This window comes from Notothenia rossii (assembly GCF_949606895.1).
Source record: "Notothenia rossii genome assembly, chromosome: 4".
Classification (NCBI taxonomy): domain Eukaryota; kingdom Metazoa; phylum Chordata; class Actinopteri; order Perciformes; family Nototheniidae; genus Notothenia; species Notothenia rossii.
The window spans coordinates 29,914,877-29,938,587 of record NC_136902.1 but is presented as its reverse complement, the minus strand read 5'-3'; the positions used below and the strand labels follow the sequence as shown (position 1 = coordinate 29,938,587).

General features: G+C 40.7%; 1 protein-coding gene across 1 annotated transcript in view; it reads right to left on the bottom strand.

Annotated features, from left to right (window-relative positions):
- The window catches only part of trim33 (tripartite motif containing 33), a 54,323-nt gene that overhangs the window by 7,840 nt on the left and 22,772 nt on the right, over positions 1-23,711 (bottom strand). Inside the window, 12 exon segments of the mRNA XM_079673646.1 lie at positions 375-449; positions 451-576; positions 812-868; positions 2,877-3,071; positions 6,247-6,698; positions 6,920-7,037; positions 7,654-7,800; positions 8,711-8,825; positions 8,932-9,048; positions 10,152-10,281; positions 10,805-10,958; positions 15,653-15,771. Of these exon segments, the coding sequence (XP_079529772.1) occupies positions 375-449; positions 451-576; positions 812-868; positions 2,877-3,071; positions 6,247-6,698; positions 6,920-7,037; positions 7,654-7,800; positions 8,711-8,825; positions 8,932-9,048; positions 10,152-10,281; positions 10,805-10,958; positions 15,653-15,771 (1,805 nt within the window).

Genomic DNA, 23,711 nt, shown 5'->3' with positions numbered 1-23,711 from the left:
TTTTCACAGTAAACCACACATCTTATACTTTTCTATAAATTAACATTTGCTTATTTTGTTCTAGACTCTTTTTTTTTCTATATTGCATATACTTTATTTGATAATTTCTTTAAAGAGGTCCGATTGTGCTTTTTTGTGTTTTCCCTTTCCTGTAGTGTGATATATAGGTTTTGTAAATATGTATATATATATGTAAATATTCTGCAAAGGCTAAAATCCTAAAGTTCCCTCCAAAGGGAGTTGTTCTCCCACACAAGTTCTTCAATATTGAACTCTTATTTTAGTAAAAAATACATTTAGAAGTGGCAGATGAATAAAAAGAAGATTTTACGGATTCTTCCTAAACAACAAATAGATGGTCTGAATGTTGGCACCTGTATGGGCGGGATCTCGGGTAGGCAGGGCAGGTTCTCAGGATTGGTAACGGAGGGGATGAGCTCGATGGGGCCCTATTACGGGGCTGGCGGGGCCGCGGTGAGCATGGGCCCCTGCCATACTGGCACTGGTGGGACTCGTGGGGTTTGCGTTATGGAGGGATGCCACTGGGAAAGGGCCCGCATGCCCTGGGTTGGAATGCTGCAGAGAAAAACCAGAGAAAGAAAGATGGAGGACAATTAGAAGAAGATAGAACAAAGAAAGAGACAGAAATAGAAAAAAGATGGGACGACAAGAACAATGGCACATATCATTCAATGAGTTTATTAAATAAAACATGTTGCTTTACAAACAACATGGTTGCATGATCATGCATTTGGGTGACACATGCTGCACAAGACACACAGATGACAAAGTAGAAAAAAAGATGCCAAACCCCTGATTGTAGTAAGAAACGAAACCTTTGGTGGCTCATCTCAGATTCTAAAGACATCTGGACACACAAAGAAGAAGGGGCTGGATGTATCCTGGATATTTTACTTACCTAGTCTTACATGCAAGTAGTAAATATATATATATTTTCACACTGTACACATTCTCTGAAAAACCAGATTCATCTGTATTATTACATTGGAGGCAGTGCGAAGAAGGACTGGAGGAGAACACAGCACAGTTGCAGCCTTCTATGAAAGTGCTTGTTAAAAAACCTGAATTAAAAACCTTTGATGGTTGGTGTGGAGTGATGTTCAATTTTTGCAAAGGACAGCAGTTTGTTTTAATCAGAATAAACACAACATTCTCTCAGACTTGATTTGAGGAATCTGTGTTTTTGTGACACATAAAAACAGTTGGTAGCAGATATAGCCATTTTCCACAGCAGGAACTAATCAACATTGACATGTTTTTTGGGGTTAACAGTTTTTGTCTTCGTCTTTATTAAAATGCTATAGGGACGACGTCCTGGAGCTAAATTATATGTTGCAGGTTCTTTGAGGGATGGCCAGCAGTATATTGGTTTGACACAATGGAACCCATTGTCAGCCGCAAACTGGCTCCCCACTCCTGCTCCACTATCTTTACCAGCTGATTGCTAACTGTGTCTGTCTGCTGTTGTGGTGCTGAGCAGGTGGTGTACAGGAAGTCTCAAGACCTTTCTAGATCTAAACAGGTGTCTCTTGCAGTCAATAATGATTTGCTGGTGGTGAACTAAAAGAGTTAGGTTGTAGCCTCATGGTAAACATTTGAAACTCACTTTAAAAGCTGTGTAAAGCATAGAACAGCTGCGGATTGGGGTGATAATTCTCTGCAGGTTTATAACCACAAGTGACCCCATTAACAGTCACACTGTCATATTTGATATACTGGTATTATAATTTTATTTGTTATAGCCACTCATTTCCTGTAGGGGAAAATGACTTGCTGAAAAGGAGGACACTATCATCCGACGTAGGTTTCTGCCTAGGCTGAGATATCTGCTGAGGTGATGCATTGTGGCCCAAAAAGACAAACAGTGTGGTTAAGGCTTTTTTTGTGTTTCCCCCCGTCAATGCACCAGTTCGTTTGCGTCTGTCTGGATACAAAAATACTGCAAATGAAGCTGCAAGGCCACGCTCCATATTTTATTTTATGGAGTCAATTTAGGTTTTTACTATGGTAGTAACCTGGCGTATGTCAATTGAGTTTTAATATCATATGGTCCTTTTAAAGTACAAGTAATCGTATTTGTATGAATGGCAGCTCTAAACCTTATTCCTGATAGAGTTAAAAATAATAGTGCTTCCTTCCTTCATTTCAAGTATATTCATTTAATAATTTCACAAATTGTCAGCTTTTGAATCTACTTCAAAAGTATCAGCTGACAGATACTGTACTCTTCAATATTTATAAAAATCTTTTACCAATAAAGATATTTAAGAATTGTTTAAATACCCACATAACAGGAACAAGATGAATTAATGTGTCAAGTGCTTTTCATTTAAACACAATATAAACAAACATCTGTGATAAGAGTCCCTGAAGTTAGTATTTATTCCTTATTCTTATTTAATAAAATGATCTGTGTAAATACAAGTAGGACATGTTTACAGTAAAATAAAACTGCTAGTAGCACAAACCATTTACTGGTTTCATGTTGCACCTTTTTCTACACAAACTCAAATAGTAAAAAAACACAACCCCAGCCACAAAAAAAGAAAAAAAAGATGCTTGTTGTAGCTTTTCTAGCTGCCCTTAATTTCTACAGACTAAGCACATAAAAGCTAAATGAAACCTCTCAATGTCTGTTAGTATTCTCAGAAAAATGTGCACAAACTATACACTGCAAAAACTGTGTATTTCTTTCTTACTGCTGTACACATTATCTATACATTTTTGCTTAAAAAAAAAAAATAGACACACATTGAAATGCTAAATCTAAAGAGTCAAACTATGCTGTAAATTACCAAGAATTAGAACCGTTTTTCTATTTCCATACAAAGAACCCAGAGTGTGTGTGCACCGACCTGTCTCTGTAGCTGAGGCTGCATCATGGCGGGATACTGCTGTCCGTTAAGTCTGGGCTGAGCCGTAGGCATTCGGCCCTGTGGGGGACCCTGGAGACGCATGTGGTGAGGGGAAGAGTACATGGGGGGACCTGGCCCCCCGTTCATACCCCCAGGTCCTCTTGGTAGTTGCTGCATACTGATGAGCCTCGGAGGCTGTTGGAAAATCATAAATATACATGAACTGCGTGAAAATCTGATAATTTGATGAACAAAACTCGGCAATTTATGCAAACCGCAAACCATTTTCAGGGTCATGCAATTATAGATACAAAACATAATGAATAATAAGCTGCATTCACGTGATACACAACAAAACGGCTCTGCAATGAGGTTGCCGTTGTGCCCTCGGTGAAGCACACCGCTGAAATTGTCGCCCGGCGCTGCGCTCAAAGTTCAAATCATTTCAAAATATGACCATATTTACCGCTGACCTTTTTACGCGTAACCAATCAGATAGCAGCTGTTAGTTGAGCCGCACGCTACCAGGGAAGGTAACCATAGAAACACAACTTAGCTAGCTGTTTTCGCTGCAAGGCTCTGCGCCTAACCAGCCTCAGTGAGCAAAGCGCAAATCACATATGAGAATGCAGCTTTATAGATTCCTCAATCCACAGAAAACATTCTGCATTTATGATTTAGAAATACCAAATACTCACTGGTCACAGCTCAAAGGATTAGATTAGACTGCTTTTTTCTTAGATAAAATATATCTGATATTTTCAGGCTTTTGACAGTTGATTGGAGAAATTAAGTGAGGATTAAGTCTAAGATTTCATAATGTGTTCCTTGTGAGGGCCATTGAGTCTTTTTTATTTTATTTACTAAAATTATGAAATAAAGACTTAATAAAAAAAGATAAAAAAGAGTTAATAGATTCATTTGATATGTATAATTTCAGTGCAAAATGAAAGTATTTACTTCCTGTTCCCTGCTTGAGATAATTTCTCTAACATACGCAATACAACATTTTGACCAAAAAAAGTAACTTTATTATTAAAATGATTGTTTTTGTTATCTATTTGTTGTTGTGTTGTATTGCCATGTCATGTAGCGACTGTCTCCCCGTTGGTGGGTACAAGGCTTCTTCCAAACAGCAATAAGTTAAAGGAGAAGACCAAAGTTCTAATAATCATTTTCACAACAGCCACTTGATGCCTTGTGAGTTTAATTTAGTGACAACACAACCAATGCAAGTATGCAATGTTTTTTTGCAGCCGTCTCTTATATCTTGAAAAGCACTTTGGCTTTACCGCACCACAGATAAGAATGTTAAGTTCCTGCTTACAAATGCATTACCACAAATCATCTGATAAAATAAAGGTTATGAACTCATGACTTTCACTCTCCATGCAGTTCAAATTCTCTGCATTATAATTTTTTATCTGAAACTGCATGCTTGCAAAAATAGGCAGAAGTTCAATCATTTGTACTTAATGACCTGAAAAATCTAAACACTGTTATGGTGTGTTGCGTATCGTAAACAAAACAGAAAGCAGGGAAAAAAACACCAACATCATCTCCTATAGATATTTCAGTAAAAAGAGGAGAACTTCAGAACAAAGGGGGGACCTTGATAAAAAAGAGAACTTCATACTAAATAGGAAATCATGATATAAAAAAAGAGAACTTTAAAGATATGGGGGAACTTTATAGAGAACACTTCAGACAAAAAGGAGGAACCTTATGGAAAACAGAACTGCGGAAAAACAGGGGGAACCTTAAGGAAAACAGAACTGCAGAAAAACAGGGGGAACCTTAAAGGAGACCTATTATGCTATATTTGAATAATATATTGTAGGGCCAAACCTATATAAAAAGGTATATATATATATAAGTTGTTTTTTTCAAAATACCAAACAGATCATGCATTTTAGCCATGCCTCATTTTGCTCTCCTCCACCACTGTCTTTGCATGCGCTGCAGTTGACCACGCCCCCCTGCAAAGGAGGGGGCCGAGTTACAAGCGTCATGTTGCCATGCTGCTACCATGCCGCGGCAACCTCTCATTCCCCTGATAGGTGTAGAGTTGGCCATATAGGCAGAGCTCCTCGTCACTGACGTCAGACTATTTTCAAATCTGGATCAGTCTGTATCAGATCCGTTGTAGCCCCGTTTTTAGAGATTTGGGTATGGGGGAAAAGAGAGAGTGTTGTGTTTTCTGACACTTGGTGAGTTCCCTGACACACCGGGGACACATATTCATGTATAAAAGACGTACAAAAGTGCATTTTGCATGATAGGTCCCCTTTAATGAAAACAGAACTGCAGAAAAACAGGGGGAACCTTATGGAAAACAGAACTTCAGAGAAAAGGGGAGGGGCTTAAAAAAAGAACCTCCTACTAATGGGAGGCCCCTTACAAAAAAGAGATCTTCAGATAAAAGGAACCCGTATTAGAGAACTTCAAAACAAGGGGGACTCATATGGAAAAATAACTTCAGACAAAAGGGAGGCCCCCATTAAAACAGATAACTTCTAACAAAAGGGAGACCCCTATAAAAACAGATGACTTCAGATAAAAGGGAGGCCCCTATAAAAACAGATGACTTCAGATAAAAGGGAGGCCCCTATAAAAACAGATAACTTCAGATAAAAGGGAGCCCCCTATAAAAACAGATAACTTCCAACAAAAGAGAGAACCCTATGAAAACAGATAACTTCTACCAAAAGAGAGGACCCTATAAAAACAGATAACTTCTAACAAAAGAGAGGACCCAATAAAAACAGATAACTTCAGATAAAAGAGAGGACCCTATAAAAACAGATAACTTCTAACAAAAGAGAGGACCCTATAAAAACAGATAACTTCAGATAAAAGAGAGGACCCTATAAAAACAGATAACTTCTAACAAAAGAGAGGACCCTATAAAAACAGATGACTTCAGATAAAAGGGAGGCCCCTATAAAAACAGATAACTTCCAACAAAAGAGAGGACCCTATGAAAACAGATAACTTCTACCAAAAGAGAGGACCCTATAAAAACAGATAACTTCTAACAAAAGAGAGGACCCTATAAAAACAGATAACTTCAGATAAAAGAGAGGACCCTATAAAAACAGATAACTTCTAACAAAAGAGAGGACCCTATAAAAACAGATAACTTCTGATAAAAGAGAGGCCCCTATTAAAAAAAGCTAACTTCAGATAAAAAGGAGGCCCCTATAAAAAAGAGAATTCAAGACAAAGGGGGGGAACTTTAGAGAATAGAGTACTTCAGGTACTTCAGACAAAAGGACTACCCTCCCCGAAGAGAACCTTAAGAGATAATTGGAGCCCAGCTTTTCATGGTTATACACAGCGATACCCTGAATGGTGAATGCTTTTTTACCTGCTGCTGACCCATGGGGGGCCCGACCGGTCTGACTTGCTGCTGGGACATTTGGGAGGCGAGGCGCATCTGTTGCTGGATCTGCTGCTGGTGCTGCTGCTGCTGCTGCTGCTGTTGTTGTTGTTGTTGTTGTTGTTGTTGCTGCTGCTGCTGTTGTTGGTGTTGTTGTTGTTGTTGTTGTTGTTGTTGTTGTTGTTGCTGCTGCTGCTGCTGCTGCTGCTGCTGCTGCTGCTGCTGCTGCTGCTGCTGCTGCTGCTGATGAAGTTGGTGCTGCTGCTGCTGCTTCTGCTGCACGTAGGCCGCCTGCATGTGCTGCATCCGGAGCTGGGCCAGGTTGATCTGTGTTTGCGGGTGTTTGCCGTGGTGACCATGGCCCGGGGAAATTGGCGGTCCCCCTACCATCACACCGGGCGGCTGCACGGATTGGGCTTGCTTCTCGATTACCAAATTACCTACAATAATGAGAAGAGGGATAATAGTAAGCATTATTTTAAAAAGGTGCACATGCCCAAGACCGGTGTGAAATATTCCTTTACTTAATTACTTATACAGGAGTATAAGGTAAAAATAAGAAGGATGCAAGACCAGAAAATATTGTATGAGAGACATTCCAATGACAAATTATCTTTCCTGTGATACAAATGTGATAATGAAAATAATATGCATCACTCACCAAGATTCACCACATTTTTGGCCCAGAAGGTGGGGTCACAGAAGAAGCGCACAACTCCATTTGCCTGTGGCACTGGCTCCAGTCGAGCCTTGTATTGCTGGCGAAGCTGGTAGAGCATCTACATACACAAAGACACACACAGAAAACACACAAAGAATAAGGGTTTGGGTTACTGAGCTTGGCAGTATTGTAGCAACAAGCAACATTTGTCAAGATGCTCTCTGGAAGCAGTTCTCCAAATTAAAGTTATCTCAACATTCAATTTGCTCACTGTCTTGTGGTAATGGGTCAAATCCATGTGGCAGTAGCCTCCATTGAATGGTAGGGTATAGTATACTCCAGACAAAATTGCATGCTCTTAAGACTGCTTTTGAAAACAGATATGAAGTACATGTAGGACAACAGCAGTATACCAGCTACAACCGTGCCTAATGTTTTATTGCTTTTAAAGCCTGAAATTATGAGGCTAGGCTACAAATTACATAAGAAGCAGACACAACTCAAATGTCCAATTTAACTAGAATTCACCTCAACTAGTATAATTATTCTCATGTACAGCATGGGCACAGCACAGTCATGTTGGGAGCACACTGTCAGCGTTAGCCTCTCAACCTGCTGAACGTTAGAAAAATATCACTCGTCACGGGCTTGAGCTTCAATATCAGGGCCTTTGTTATAATGTGCTACTCTGATATTGGAAGATTACATTCAGTATTTTCCCAACAGAAACATACCAGCCTCTTGCTGTAGAGCAGCGCCGTGCTGCTGCCAGTGCTGATGGCCCATTGGCAGAAGCTGAGCACATGGTGGATCTGTTGGGCCAGCTGCGTGGTGTCCTTTTGCTGAGACACGAGCCTCATATTGCGCTCTTTGGTGACACTCTAGACAGAGGGACAGGAGAGGGAGATCATTTTGGTTAGGGATCTGCTACTGAAAGAGCCTGAACACCCAAGATAGATGAATGTTGGAAGCCATTAAAAAGAAGTTAGCATATGCATATAGAGGGATAAGACAATTCCATTTTATTAGACTAAAATGGAATGATCCCTGTGGGGATATTGGTTTATAACAGCAGTGGATAGTAGTATACAGCAAATGGGGAAGTAGTCACGTACACAACATATAAGAAACCAGATTCAATGATCAAACTGAGTTAAGATCGAAGAGGGGAACAAGTCATATCAAATCTGTTAAAGAGAAGTAAGCCTGAGCTAGAGGTCTCTATGTCTAATCTAAATAAATATCTGACATATTTACCTTAACAGAAGGCATATAAATATCAAGATATTTTCAACATATATAATAAATAAAAACTTGAGAATAGCGATGGGTACCGAGCCCCGGTATGAAACGGGCCCCGGGGCTGAATTATTAATGACCATGGTACCGTTAAGCTCCAACGTTATTGGTCTTTTTATCGGTACTGGAGACATGTAAAAAATATATGTCATACGTATTATTGCTACACAAACATTATATTGCAGTTTTAGTGTCGCCAACTCTGTTTCTAATATGCAAATAGACTGCAAAATGCGTCTATGATTATTGTATTTCATCATATGTCTGGATAGATTCCTCTAAGCCAGATTCAAGACATAAAGAAGCTTTTTTTAATACTTTTTTTTCCTTCTATATGGGGTGTAGTTTTACTAAGATTAGGACTCTTATAGCTTACAAACACTACTGTTTAGAAAATAAAATACAAATCATTAGGTCTACTTTTCTTTCTAAAATGTTTCTAAAATACCTTATGCAACTCTAAACAAAAATTAAGTAATAAAACCAGCTTACATCCAACTGTTGCAGCAAGGACTTTCCCTTCTTGTTGATCTCGTTTATAAGAGTAAATACTGCGATTTTGATCTCGTGCTCCACCTTCTTCTGCGTTTCACCCGCCTCCTTTAACCTTGAAAAAAAAATGCATGTGTTAGCCCATTGCAATGGGTATTGACATGTAGTAATGATGTCAACGGGCAGCACTGGATAGGAAACTGGTGATGAAAAACACGCACCTGTTTTGCACCTGGGAGACCGAATAATGCACGTAACTCTTCTTTTCCTGTAGTTTGGCCATGCTGGACTCGATCAAGCATTTCTGGTTCTGAAAAGCCTCCTCGAGGAACTGGTACCTGAGGGTAGAAGGTATTAGTCGACTTCTAGTTGCCAACACCTTTCGATGAACTCAATAGCCGCTTTCACACCAAGTACTTTGCCGTACTTAGTGCTCAGTACTTAGTGCCCAGCACTTAGTACCCCCATGGAGCTAAGTACAGATCTCGTTCACACTGGAATAAGTTCCCTGAGGGAAGATTACGCAAATGAAGCCGCTGACGTCAACCTTTTCTTCTTCTGCTTTGGGTTTACTGGCAGGCTGCAAACCACTTCACGGCGTATACTGCCACCCAAAGTCCCCGGCCGGAAGTCCCCGGAGTTGGGGACTGGCTTCAGTAGAAGCTGCTGGGACTCCCAGCAGCTTCTACTGAAGCCATCAGAGTAAATCGTCAGAACGCCGACTCCTCCCTATCACTCCACCGCTCCCAAGTTTTTTTTTGAGTTGCCATAAGTTATTCTCTCTCTGTTGGTGCGCGGGGCTAATGCTAATAATGCTAATGCCAGCAAACACAATGGCGGCTTCACAAAACTTTTCAGAGTTTTAGGGGCATGGTTTGCAATTCGCCCAGCCAATCGAAATTGGTACTTTTTTCTCCCCAGGCTAGTACCACCTCTCTAGCAGGCACTAAAAATGGGGTGCCGTTGTACGTCATTACACCGAACACGTAAAGACACAGGCTAAGTTTGTTTGCCCTGTTCTGCTTGCAAACTGTTAAAACAAATGCTTCAACTTGTACAATTTGGAAGATGTATTTTTGAATATCGATCTTGAGTTGGCGCGATGTTGAAGTCGTGCGACCCTGCTGTACTCGGCTGTAGTTAGTTTATAGCATAACGTTAGCATTTGGCTTCTGGCGATTCGATTTATGATTCGAAAATTAAAAAAGTAGGGTAGACATGTTGATATTATCCGGCTGAACAAAACGTGCATTTATCAAACGGGTTTGTTTTCCACAGACCTTATTTCGAGCTATTTTCCAAAATTCTATGGAGAAATCCCATTGCTTTTTTGTCGAGGGAACCCATGCGCCACTCTATTAGCCCAAAAATACCATATCATACCAAAGCAGAGTGGCAGTCGCTCAGCAGGGCATTGTTTGGATGAAAAATATTAGGTTACCTGTGCTCTTTGTGCTCCAGCAGCTGGCAGTCCCGACAGGTCAACGTGTCACAGGTCTCACAGAAAAGCTTCAGGGGCTCCTGCTTGTGGATGGGACAGAAAACAGGCCTCTGCCCTGCACCAACAGACTCTATAGAGACACAGGAGACGCCATTGATGCTAACTTACAGAGACCGGAATGAGTGCTAAAAACCTGTAAAGGAGTTAGCAATTTACCACTTCTGGTTCCTTCTTTCTCAACTGTTATCCTGAACTTTTGTTTGCCCAAGATTTAATTATCCTGCAAAATTCCAAAATCCAATTGCCTTTTGTCAAATCAGTCAAAATATGTCAACACTGCAACACTCTACAAAGAGGATATTTAATTAAAGTAACCAGAGAAAAAACAAAAGACAGAAATAAATGATAGCTTAGGTTTTCAAACACAGAGAGAAAGCTTTAGAAGTCTCTGGTCAGAGCTTCACGGAGTATAGCCCGCCCCCAGAGCTGAAGGTACCATCCAAGCAACCAGAGTCTGCAGCACCGTTACTATGGCAACAGTCTTTCTGCATTACCATATTCACTGTGTTTCTACTAGGCAAAGTCTTATTTGGGCTTCGGCAGTTTAAGCTCCATCGAACATACGTCGGCCCCTTCAGGTTCGGCCTTCTTACCGGAAGCAGCGTCAGCGTCCTCCTTGGTGTGGATTTTGTGGTCCTTGGTAATTTTAACCCTCTGGTGAGCTTCCACGCAGGTCTTACACAGCCATTCCCCGCACTCGACGCAAAAGCCTATGGTTCCTGCATTGTCCTCACAGCTTGTGCACACCTTGAGAAGATCACACCACAAAGCATATTTGAGAACCATTTCCAGAATCACTTTAGTGCTAGATGATTTCGATCATACAAATGTGTAATAACTTCCCTGCCTGAAACGTCTCCATTGGACGCCTTTAGTTAGTCCCATAACATAATGAAATCATTATTTAACAATCACGCTTCTATAGGCTAAGGTGGAGGGACATCTTTAAGCGGTTGATCAATCATAACAGTGCCAGCCAGCTAACCAATCAGAGCAGACTGGACTCTCCTTTCAGAGGGAGAGTGAAAGAGATGCTGCAGCACATTTTTGACCATTAAAGCATGTCAACATTTCACAGAAGAAGCGAGAAATGTTAATGTTCTAGTGTATTAATTTAAGTTTTCCGCACTCTCGCGGGAATATGGAGCGAGCTTAAGTTTCACTTTCGGTTGCATGATATAGCCCAGCGCAACCCCTTCGTCAAACATATTGCCACTTGTTTGTACCATTTTCAGGCGATTTGTATTCTGTTCTAGAAAAACAATGTGTTTTTTAGGATTTCAAGAAGCATATAGAACAAACAATGGATGTATTTTATGAACATTTATCCATGCTGGAAGTAGATTTAGATGGTTTAGGAGTTGTGATATATTTATTTTAACGTCACCTTATATATATTCGTGTGTGTTAAATTTGAAGGGACAAAGTACATTTTTCCTCTTTTATATATAGCGCAATAGTCTTTTCTTCCACTTTTATGTGTAATCAAAAGGGTGGTTTTTTGGCTATCTGTGGTTAGACATAATACAAATGACCTTTGACATCTGCTTTGCAGTTCCCAGAATATCAGGAGAGTGTTAGGGTCTCTCTGTTAATCATCCACGGTTTTTGCAATTAACAGGGGAATTCCCAGATACATTTTCAGATATAATGCAGTTAAAGTCTTGTAGTTAATGATGCACATCCTGCAGGCCTTGAGACTTGGGTCACCCAGCAGTAAACGAGATAAAGGTCCTTTTGAGCTTATCAATCAAATGTATTCATTCCTAGTAAGTTGACTTCAAGGTGAAAGGAAGTTCACAGAAGCCATTAAGCGACAAGAACAATTAACTTCTGTTAAAGATACATGATAGGATGTTTGTGTGTGTTGAAGATGTTTAGGGGGAATGAGTATGTGTCCTGTCAAAGAGACCTCTGTCATGACTCCGAATCATTGATTTGGGGACTGCCTGAGGGCAGAGGGACAGAAACACACACACACAAACACACACACACGCGCACAGAAGAAACAGATGGAATCAACAACTGCTGACCCACTACCTGGGGTCCCGCCCAGAAGTGAAACCGACCAATGGAACACTGCCAACTCACTGGCTAGCTCGCTCAGAAGTGAACTCGCCAATAACAAATAGCTAGGGAAGAGCAAGCGATAAAACTCCTCCCCACCTGTGTATAAATGTTGTGATCATTTTGAAGATCGGCGCTCTTGTTTTTGACTTGCCGTTCCTGAGACGTGTCTCACACGGTGGTAGAACCTTAGCCCGGAGTACTCTGCAGAGTGCTTCGTGATTAGGTGATTGGGTGATGTATTGTCAGTGTGAGAAAAAGTTTTTAGAGAGTACTTGTCCATGGACAAGTGAGTTTGGCAATTTACTTGTCCGAATACATTTTTCACTTGTCCAGAATGGACAAAAATTGGGGCCACTGGAATCTTCTTCTTCGCCATCGTATTTTACATTTTCACACATAGGGTTGGGTATCGTTTGGATTCGAACGATTCCGGTTCTGCTTTTCGATTCTGGTTATTTTCGGTTCTTTGAGAGGGTAAAAATAAGTCCCATGATAAAGTGGGAGAAAAATATATTTATGAAAACATTAAGTCAAATCTGTATTCCTATTTACAAATCACTTCATACTGTTTAATTTCTTATGGTTATTGAATACAATTATATAAAAATAATCTCTGCATTGTTTAGTTAGTTCTAAGTGGTGCAGTTTGAGAATGTACAATTGGCCCAGTCTCCTCTGATGTTACACTGCAACCTGCCTGATACCTGCCTATGTAGAAAAGCGCTAGGCCTTAAATATAATGATAATAGGCTAATAATAATAGCTTATAATAATAAGTAATAATTAATTATTAGGCTACTTATTAGTAGCCTAATAATAAGGCCTAGCGCTTTTCTACAACTCAAAGACGCATGTGTATTACATGCTGCAGCTGCCCAGCTGCTCACTGTTTGTAAAAGTAAATAAATAATATTTTCATTTCAATAATGTACTTTCTATACCCTGCTTCATAAACAATACTGACATCCCTGTGCTCCTCCGAGTCTGGGGGTCCGGGGATGTGAGGACAGCGCGAGGACACAGGGAGGCTGCTTCACTTCATAAAGGAAATGGCGGTCAATATTAACAACACAGGAGCTAAAACGCTTAATAACCTTCATTACGTATTAGAGAAAGAACATAAGAAAGTTTGAAAAAGATGAGGCTGTTAAACGGGCAGCGGATCCGCTGTGTGTAGAAAGAGAGAGAGACGCTGAGCTGCACCATGCAGCGAACAGCTGATCCGGAGAATAGAGAGAGAGAGAGAGCTGTGGTCCGCGGGGCTCGGCCTCGCCTCCTGTCCCCACAACTCTTATTAATCCCGGTACCGGACAATTGTTATTTGTTCCTACTCGGAACATAGTTTTGCTTCCCAACCCTGCCACTGTGCTACACTTCCAGCGCTGCCCCGCCCCGCCCTAACTGTACAGAAAGCGGCGAGATGCATTCCCTTAGGAATCGACAAGCAGAACCGAAACTAACATTTCTAAACAAACAATGGCGGACACTGACAATTTGCGAATGAGTTCTGGCTTTTGTAAACTGAATTTATCAATAAATCAGGGCGAAAAACGTCACTTGTCCGCCGGACAAGTCAATTGAAATATCTACTTGTCCGATATTGTAAATAACACGTCCCGGACGGTGGGACGTGTACTTTTTCGCACACTGATTGTATGTTTTTACCATTAAAAACTGATTATTGTTTAACCCTTATCCTGGTGCTTTGACTTTTCTTTCTTTTAAAACAAACTCATCGAGGAATGCGCGGAGCAGAGGTTCTGCTTCAACAGAGTGAGATAGAGATTATTATCTAATATATGCATCCGATTGCATGAAGTCTGTTGATGATCAGAGGCTGTTGTTGGGGCTGTATAAACGTTTTTTTTATTTTGTTTTGTAGACAGACCATGCAGGCCTCAGAGTTAAACTTGGGCCTGCGACCATAGTTTTACGGTATTTTGTTTTGAAAATCCACAGCGGAAGTTTGCGGTGTATTTTGCATTTCTCTCAGTAGCCAAAGATCTGTGAGTCTGTTGGCTCGGACATAAAAAAAAAGTATTATATATATTATATATATATAAATATATGAACAAATAAGAAATAAAAATGTTTTATTTCGTATTTGTTCATATATTTATTCCTATATACATTTATTTATACTCATGTCATATTCAGTCCTCTATATTAAAACAAAGCAATGACATGATCTCACTGCAATATTGACATTACACAGAAACATTTGAAATTGAGGATGATTCCTTAAAAAGGTCCCATGTCATGCTTTTCCGGTTATTACCCGTCCCCTTGTGTGTTATGAAGGTTTTAATGCATGTAAACGGTCTGCAGAGTCAAAACCCTCAAAGTACACCCCGTAGTGAGTAAAACTCTAACACAGAAAATACTTCCCCAAAACGCCTCGTTGGAGATTTCTCATTTTCTTCCTGGGCATCGCTACGTAGGGATACCCAGTAGCCACGCTCAGAGCTATGACCGCACCCTCTGCCAGCTTTTCACGAAACAAAGCTTCCCAAAACCTTCCAGCGATTCATGCCGGATATGTACAGCGTAGGGCACTGAAGAACGATACGTCATATTTATTATGCCACACAAACATTATATTGCAGTTTTGGTGTCGTCAACTCCGTTATCTAATATGTAAAAAGACTGCAAAAATGCATCTATGATTATTTTTAGTGTTTTCGATCTTTCCAATCCAGACGAGAGATCTCTCTCTCCCCGTCTGTGTGCGAGGGGGCGGGGTAGTTTGCACACACTTTGTTTGGACCAGCGGGAGATTTGGGTATACAACCTGTAAGTATTCATGATGTTTAAAACAAACAAGGTATCTACCACGACTGTTTAAATGGGTAAACGTTTTTTGGACTACGTTGGGATCGCGGAAAAATGCTCTCCGCAGACCCATTCCCACAGCGTTATAAACCTTTTTCTTACTCAATATCAAGCCACACTTATTGTTTTTGCTTCAGCTGTGAGTGTTTCTGTTCTCAGGATGAGTTTCGCTTGTTCTCGCTGTATCTATCTCCGACACGGAAGCCCTGTCTGCTCCTCACAGCAGCTCCTCACGAGCAGCTGCACGTTGTTTGACCAATCAGAGCACACTGGGCTCACAGGGAGGGGGGCAAGCTCCAACAAGCCGTTTAGGACAGAGTGAATACACATACTTTACAGAGATGCTGTATGAGAAACCAATGTGAGTTTGGAAAATTGCACAATATAAATCTATTTTAGTATACCTCAACAATGGAATTATGGACCTTTAAAATATAATATATACGAATCTCAAAGTTATGCAGACATCCCTCCAACAGCAGAGGAATGCCTACATTGCAGAGCATTGATTGCTGAAACACTGATGATGTTTGACATACCTGTGCAGCCTTTTCATCAGACGTGCTGGTGGCGTCTGAGGTATCTTTGACAAAGTAGTTGTCAATGATGTCACTCTGTTTGTAGTCCTGTTGGCACACTGTGCAGCGCATAACATTTACTGAGGACAGAAAAGGGGACACGAGTAAAAGGGGATGAAACGTTAAATGCACACATTCAATGCTTTGTGATGTTTTACATTGACTGACATTTGAAAAAATACAAAAAGTAAAAGAGGCTGTGAACATCAAGACCATGTGAAAACGATTAACTACATTTTTAAGGGGGCCCCTAACCTTATGCTAAGAATAGTCGTGCCTCAAACCAAACAGAATTAAAAAGAAGTTTCTCAGCATACTTTCTGCTTATTTCCTTTAGGTAAAAATCCTGTTGTTATTAAAAAATCCTTGGCCCCATGGGAGAACCATTGCTTATTATTCGCAAGGGGTGGGGGTAGTTGATTTAGCGTTTGTCTACAGAATATTTGTCCCATCATCGTTGGCATTTTTATTAGAATATTAAATCACATGGTCTAACGAGGAAGACTGTATCGCTTAATCACTTTAGTTGACTTCGTTAATGGATTCAGTTGAATTACTACTACAATAAAGCACTCCAACAAATAATTAGTTTGGGTCATTAACTTTTCCACTTATTTCCTGAGGTTTAAAAATGTGCATAACTTTTACCATAAATGTTATAAATTGAGTCAGCATAATATATGTCACCCCTCCCCTGCCTCATAAAACCATAAATTCCCCCCTCACGCGCTAGCTGAGGTGAAAACCGGTTGAAGGCGGTCTAGACCGGATTGAGCAGCACACGGCTGGTTTGTGTAAGCTCCAGCTGCACTGGTTTCTGAATGAATGATTGACACACACACGCACAGTGTTCTTTCTCCTTTTACATTGAAAACCATTGCCTGGATTATTTAAAAAAAAATCTAACTAATAAAAAAGGTTGTTTATTTATACCTAAGATACAACATTGGTGTTGAAGTTGTTTTGTGTTTTACGAGCTATTTGCAAGTTGTAATTTTTAAGTGATGCATCTGAATGTGTGGCTCTGATATTTCAAAAACTAAGGCTTTATGGCCACACAACAGCTTGTTGGATTGATTCTATAGATTATCGAAACCGTTAAAAACTGGACAGTTGTCCGCTGATCAGTGACATTTTGAAGGGTTAGCATTGTTGTTAACAGGGTGGTTTGTGTGACTTTGCGGCAGCGGTAATACCGAGTTTTATTACGTGTTATCATCAGACATTATTCCCCTGTTTTCTTTTGGGGAAGTTAACAACGTTATTTAAAAGTGGGATATACTGCAAATCTTTTTCAGTTGTATTTCATTTGTCTGGAAACCTTTTAATTTTGAGATTGGTTTGAGTGAGAGTGAAAGAAAGTCTGGTAACTTGGTCCAGTTTTAGAGAAAATGTATAGTATTTCATACTCAATTATATATTATTAGGGATATGCGATAAGATTTCAATGCAATTTCCATTGCAGTACAATCGGCGATAATAAGAATTGGCAGTTCCACATTTTTGAAATCCATAATTGGCCAAAATATTTAACACACAGCTGTCAAAATGAAATGGAGCCACCCAGCTCCACCTCTGTATCCCCAAATTAACACAAATAATTAAAACCTTCTTTTCAAACTTAGGCCAAAAGTACAGTCTTCTGCCAAATAACATAAGAGCAAGATTACAGCAACATATTTAACCCTAATAACATGTTGATTTGACCAAATTACCTAAATATTGTGCAAGTGCTGGATACTTCAGTACAAGAGCTGCCCCCAAAGTTCACACTGGAATCAAGATAACATAAAATCTCCCTGAAACCCAGGGAGGGTAAAACATCTGTGGGGACATGAATTATCTTGTAGAAGTAACAGATGGCATCACATTTAAACGCTACTTGGTGTCAAGTGTGCACTTTAACTTAACCACAACAAGATGGAAGCCACAAAATAGATTAGGAGATTTGGTTTTGACGAATGCGGTCCAATTTAAAATTTGATTATAATATTAAATTCACATTATGAATAATGCAATGAGGGGGTGGGAGCATCAGATAAAGCAGGAGTCTCCAACCTTTCTTCATCTGAGAGCTAATTTGAAAAAATGAAAGTGGCAAAGAGCTACTTGCATCACATCGCTAACATTTATTCACATAGCCCTCATCAGTGGAATTAAGCTATACTTTTTTACACATGTGAAATTGCAATACCTAAAGCTTATCAAAAATCTTAACTTCACATCAAGGTCCAAGAAAACGAACATATCTCACATATTATTATGGCCCACATAGTAAGTAAATCACTGAAAATTCACATAACTGTCCTTAATCACCACCTTACAAGCATTCACTCTTTTTCACAGTTAGTGAGAGGATTGGCACTGCATGGAGTCCGCCATAGAGGGGTCTGCCGGACCCACTTAGGTTCACACTAATAGTCATTTCAATGTTCATCAGTCAGTCTTGTTCTGTATTTAGATTTCATGACATTCATGTCAGAAAAAGCTGTTTCACAAAGGTCTGTAGAACAGAACCAAATAAAGCAGACATTTTCAGTGCTGCTTGGTGAATGTTCTTAGTTTTCTGGGTCTACAAGGCTCCAGAAATGTTGTGAGTTTTGCTGAGACTTAAAGAGCCTGTGACACGAACCCAACAACTGTTGTGCAATGAAATAGTGGGCTACTAGTAATCTCGAACCGTCAGTTTAAAAAAGAAAAAGCGATACCGTTCCGATAAATATCAATAATTTCGAACATCGCGGGAAAATTTCTTCGACTCATTTTGAGGTTTTGGGGGAAGCCGGAAGTGACGTCAATGCGGGAACGCTTCACTGTGCGGCGAGAGAGCCAAACACGGACAAATTATGTTGTCATGCATAGAAATGGTGAATTACTGAGTTTAGGCATGTTAATAACGTTTTAATGAAGTTGACTACAGTATATTCATATTTGTCAGTGCTTTCATGTCAATTCGACGAACATAAACATAAATGATCGTGATGAAGATGATGATTAAATTAGGATTAAAAATCGGTAGTGAGAGCTACTGAATTTCCTCCCGTCGGATGTGATATAAAAACAAATCGATTATTTTTGTAAACTCAAGTGGATGAAACTACATTTATTAGTGCTTTCATGTCAATTCGGCGAACATATGACACATGAAATGATCGTGAGGATGATGATGTAAAAATCTTTTGTTTGAGCCGGTCTGCATTTCCTGATGAGAAAACAAACCTTAGCTTTTTGTAGTTGCAGTCAGTGGTGTAGTGGGCGTTGGACGCGGGGATATGCTGTACCCCCACTTATTTGAAGCATGATTTCTTTTTTTAAATAGTCTAATACATCTAAAATCATTGCCAGTGTTATCAGTTGCAAGTGTGTGTTTGTTGTAATAATGACGAAAACATAATAGGCAGATTTCACAGTAATTATAATAAAAACGTAGCTCAAGCATTTATGCAACTTGATTTGAAGTGTGTGTGTGTGAGGGGCAGAACTGTGTGTGTAGGGTGACCAGGTGTCCCGCACTGTGCGGGACTGCACACACAGCATTTTTATTATTTGTCCCGCGTTCCACACATTGAGACTATGTCCCGCATTTGAGTGATAGTCGCGCAGAAAGGCCGGATCGGTTCGCTGACAGCCGGCACCGCCCTTTATTATTATATATTGTCTAAACGGCATCATGTAAGTTGCGCTGACAGGCGACACAGAGGTCCCCAAGCCCGCCCCCCCGTTGACAGTTCACGAGCGCGTCCATAGTGTCTCCCGTCCACCCACCACCCCATCCACCCAGTTAAACATCCCCACTACACCACTGGTTGTAGTAGTAGGCCTACACCAACATGGATTAAACGTGTGGTTTTTTTTACAACAATGTTGGAAATTAATGGATAGAATGCACGGATTATTATTATTATTATTATTATTATTCCCACTCCGATCGGGACACTAGGTCCACCGTTTCCCCGCAGCGAGGCTCCCCCCGTTGACAGTTTACGTGGGCTGGGCTGGGTGCAGTGGCGGACTGGCCATCGGGACCAATCCCGATGGGCCGGTACCGAAGTGGGCCGGTCGGATAAGTCACTAGCACATCCCCCACTCCCCCCGTTGACAATTTACTAGTTGTACCGAAGTGGGCCGGTCGAGAGTCCCGGGCTGATTTTTAGTCCCAGTCCACCACTGGCTACATGACCGTATGATCGCCCATATTTACGCACCTAATTCCTAAACTTCTAACAGATACAAAATAAACCGATCCTTCAGCCTCATATGAGCTCTCAGACACGTTCAAAATTAAACTGTCTGAGCTGTCTGAGCTTGCTGCTGTGTGCGCCATCGTGCGTTTACATGCAGATGCTGGGATCCTGAACGGTGCAGCTGGAGCGCTGTGCCCGCATTGACGTGACCCATAATTTGGCGGGACTTGAAGAATCCCCGAGAAGATCCAGGAAATGGTCAACATTGAAGGGCAGATTAATGGTTATCAAAGTACAAATATCCAAAATCAGTTCAGTAACGGTTTTCAAGGGGACAATATTTACTCAAATTGATGGGTTTGGATGATGGGGGAAAATCGTGTCACAGGCTCTTTAAGCTGAACATGATTTTGGAGATTTATAACCTCCAGGGTTTCCCACACAGACTATACTTTGGCAGGCCGCCCAGTTATATTGACGGCCGCCCAAGTATATTTCATGACTTATTTAGGTTTGTTTTTTATTCAAAAAATTATTCATCCGCGACCACAACGCCATCTGCGATCAATTAACTTGTGGACAATAGGGGTGTAACGATTCACAAACATTTCGGTTCGGTACATACCTCGGCTTTTAAGTCACTGTTCGGTTCGGTACGTTTTCGGTACAACAGAAAAAATGATCACAAAACATTTTTTTAATTATTTTTTATTATTATTAAACTGTGAATAATGTATTCACTCAAATAAATACAAAATAAAATAAACATTTAGGTGCAGCATGTCGATGAACTGAAATAATCTGTATTTGAACTTTACTGTACTAGTACTCACAAAACATAAACTATTAGTTTTGGGTTTTTAATTATTATTAAACTGTGAATATTCACTCAAATAAATACAAAATATAATAAAACAAACATTAAAGTGCAGCATTTCAATTAACTGAAATAATCTGTATTTGAACTGTACTGTACTAGTACCTAAGCAGCCAGTTTGACATTATGACTTGCTTGTCATTGTATTTTCATGTTTTTTTTAAAGAAAGATTAACTTGTCCAAATTGCTTGCCAAAAGGGCAGATCTGCTGGCACTAACAATGTCTCCTGCTGTGGAGAACACCCTCTCACTAGGGAGAGAGGTAGCAGATACAGCCAGGTAGCGCTTTGCTAACATGGCAACATAAGGATATTTGGCGTTTGTAATAGCTTTGGCTCGGTCTGAACTTTTTGCGAGTGGTGGAGGCTTAAATGCTAGTGGGAGTTGGGTTTGCACTTCAGTCTTTTATCTTTTGGTACCGGTGATATTCACGTTCGGGTGATGCCTTTTCAAATGAGTGTGCGAGTTTGATGTATTGCCAGCCGCGTAACCAATTTTAGTTGAACAATGCCGACAAACAGCTTTGGTTCGGTCCACCTGTCTTTGTCCGTCATCCTTGTACGTAACTGCGAAACCAAAATGTTCCCAAACCGGAGACTTCAATGATGCTGGAGGATTTTCGAGCTCAACTTTATCTGCGTTCGCCATTTCGACAGTTCCTCAAATTACTGACTACATTTGAACGCATCCCTGCTCTCATAGTATGCCTCTCGTCCAATGAAATGACTTGCTCGCTCTATGACGCGTTGAACCCAATGTGAGCAAATTACTCTGAATGCTGCGACGCAGCACCTGAGATTACTTCCAAAAAGTTGTTCACGTTCTCAATTTTTTACGTTTAACGTTATATTAGTTCGGTACACATGTGTACCGAACCGAAGGGCCCGTACCGAATAATTTCGGTACGGGTACGTGTACCGTTACACCCCTAGTGGACAATGATCCCTCGCTCTTGGCCTCCTGTACCCAGTCCCGGACTGGCCATCGGGAGGACTGGGGGGTTTCCCGATGGCCAGGCCTGTTATGTGGCCTGCCTCACACAGGGTGACTGGCTGTCTACATGATGTGGCCTGCCGACATGGCCACTGTCATACAGATCATAAATCAAAGCCCTTGATTGGTCTCTGTGTGTCATTCAAGCTCGGGATAACCTCAGGTGAGGTAGAGGACTCTCTCAGTGTTTAGATAGTTAACTTAGTCTAAGTTCTCAGTGGGTCTCAAACGGTTTGGTCACCATTTATGTAAAGACATATTTCCATTTGAGGGTGTCAGTGTTTTTTTCATATTGGAAATTGTATGTTATTGGTTATGGCCATGAGTTTATGATTATTGAAATGTATGCAGTTCTGTTTCATAGGTGTTCCCATAGATCTAGTCTCTTTATTTTCCCCTCAAAATGCACCAGATTGATGCATTTAACTCCAAAATTCTTTTTTTAAATCGTACCGGGGGAGCATGCCCCCGTACCCCCCTAGAGGATCAGAGGTCCACCCCTACTTAAAATCACATGGACAGGTTCCTTTATACGTTTACATTTTTTTTTAAATAGTAACCCATGTCCATATGTTTATTTTTGGATAGTAGATTTAAACTATAGGGCTATCACTATGGGCCCTGCCTGTACCTGTTTGCTCTGCCATCGCGTGAAGGGTCTGCTAAGAAGCGACCAACAGAAAGGTTAATGTTAATGTTGTTGCACGAAGGCATGTCACCTCAACCCCCACCGCCCCCCAAGTATATTTCAGATCTGTGGGAAACACTGACCTCCATCTCCACAGGATTGACACTGAACAGTTCAGCCATCTTTTTCTTCGTCTTGACATTAATTTATAAACCAAAGTAAACCAATTGTATAGGTCTAGCCTCCCTATATCTATGTGAAATTGTTCCATCCTCAAAAACAAAAAACTAATACTTCTGCAGTCTAGCTGCGGCTTCTAGCTACGGTTTTCTGTTAAAAAAAAAAAGGACACTGAAGGTTCTGAATGTGGCATCACAAACATGACTCGAGTCGGAACCAAGCGGCAAACTCTGGGGAACAGCCGGGACGTCAATATGGAAGTGCAACACACTGCAAATCATACATGGGCCGCTAGGGACTAACTGCAGAGAGGAGCAATTTCCAAAGACTTTAACCCCATGTTAAAATGCCCAACTTTACAGCAGAAAAAAACATGTTTCTACCCATGGATGCAATAAATATTGTTATCGATATAGTTAGATTAAACCTTCATGATTATGAATCTGTGAGTGAATTGTTTTCTAACACGACCCTTTTATTTATATTAGGTCTTAAAGTTTTTGCATAAATTAGGGCGTGGTCAATTTGATGGACATGTACATGCCTCACTGTCAGTTAACAGCAACTTGTCCACTCTGCTAGGCTACAACCATAGAGGCTACAACGTTAGTTAGTCATAGTACTGTACTTGACCCTTTAGCTTTAGCCGTGTTCGTGGTGATTGTGCCTTTTAGGGAACATTGTTACAAATACCAGACAATTAAAATGTTGTGCTGTGCGCTTGAATGTACCAACAGAATTTCCAAGAAGTCTAAAATGATATTATACATGTTAATCCCGTTCGCAGGTGTTTGTGTGCTTGGTAGCTTAGCTTGTTACTTATTAGCCAGCTAAGGACGTAACCCTTTATACATACATATACATTTTAGTTTATGATTCAGCCTTGGGTAAGACTTTTATAGTCTATGGCTATGATGCCCATAATGCTAAACGGGGAGCAAATGTTAATAGGGGACCCAATTATCCCAGTGGTGGCCGCCGGAGCTAACGGAGCCGCAGGGGGCTAGCTCCAGCCGGCGTCCCGGAGCTAGCCCACTGCGGCTCCGTTAGGTCCGGGCGATGGAGTCCGTCGTTATAATTGGAGATCAAGGAATGCAGCAAAACGCAGACTTGGTTCGCCTGCTGTAGTATTAGCTAAATAAATTATGTTGAACAAG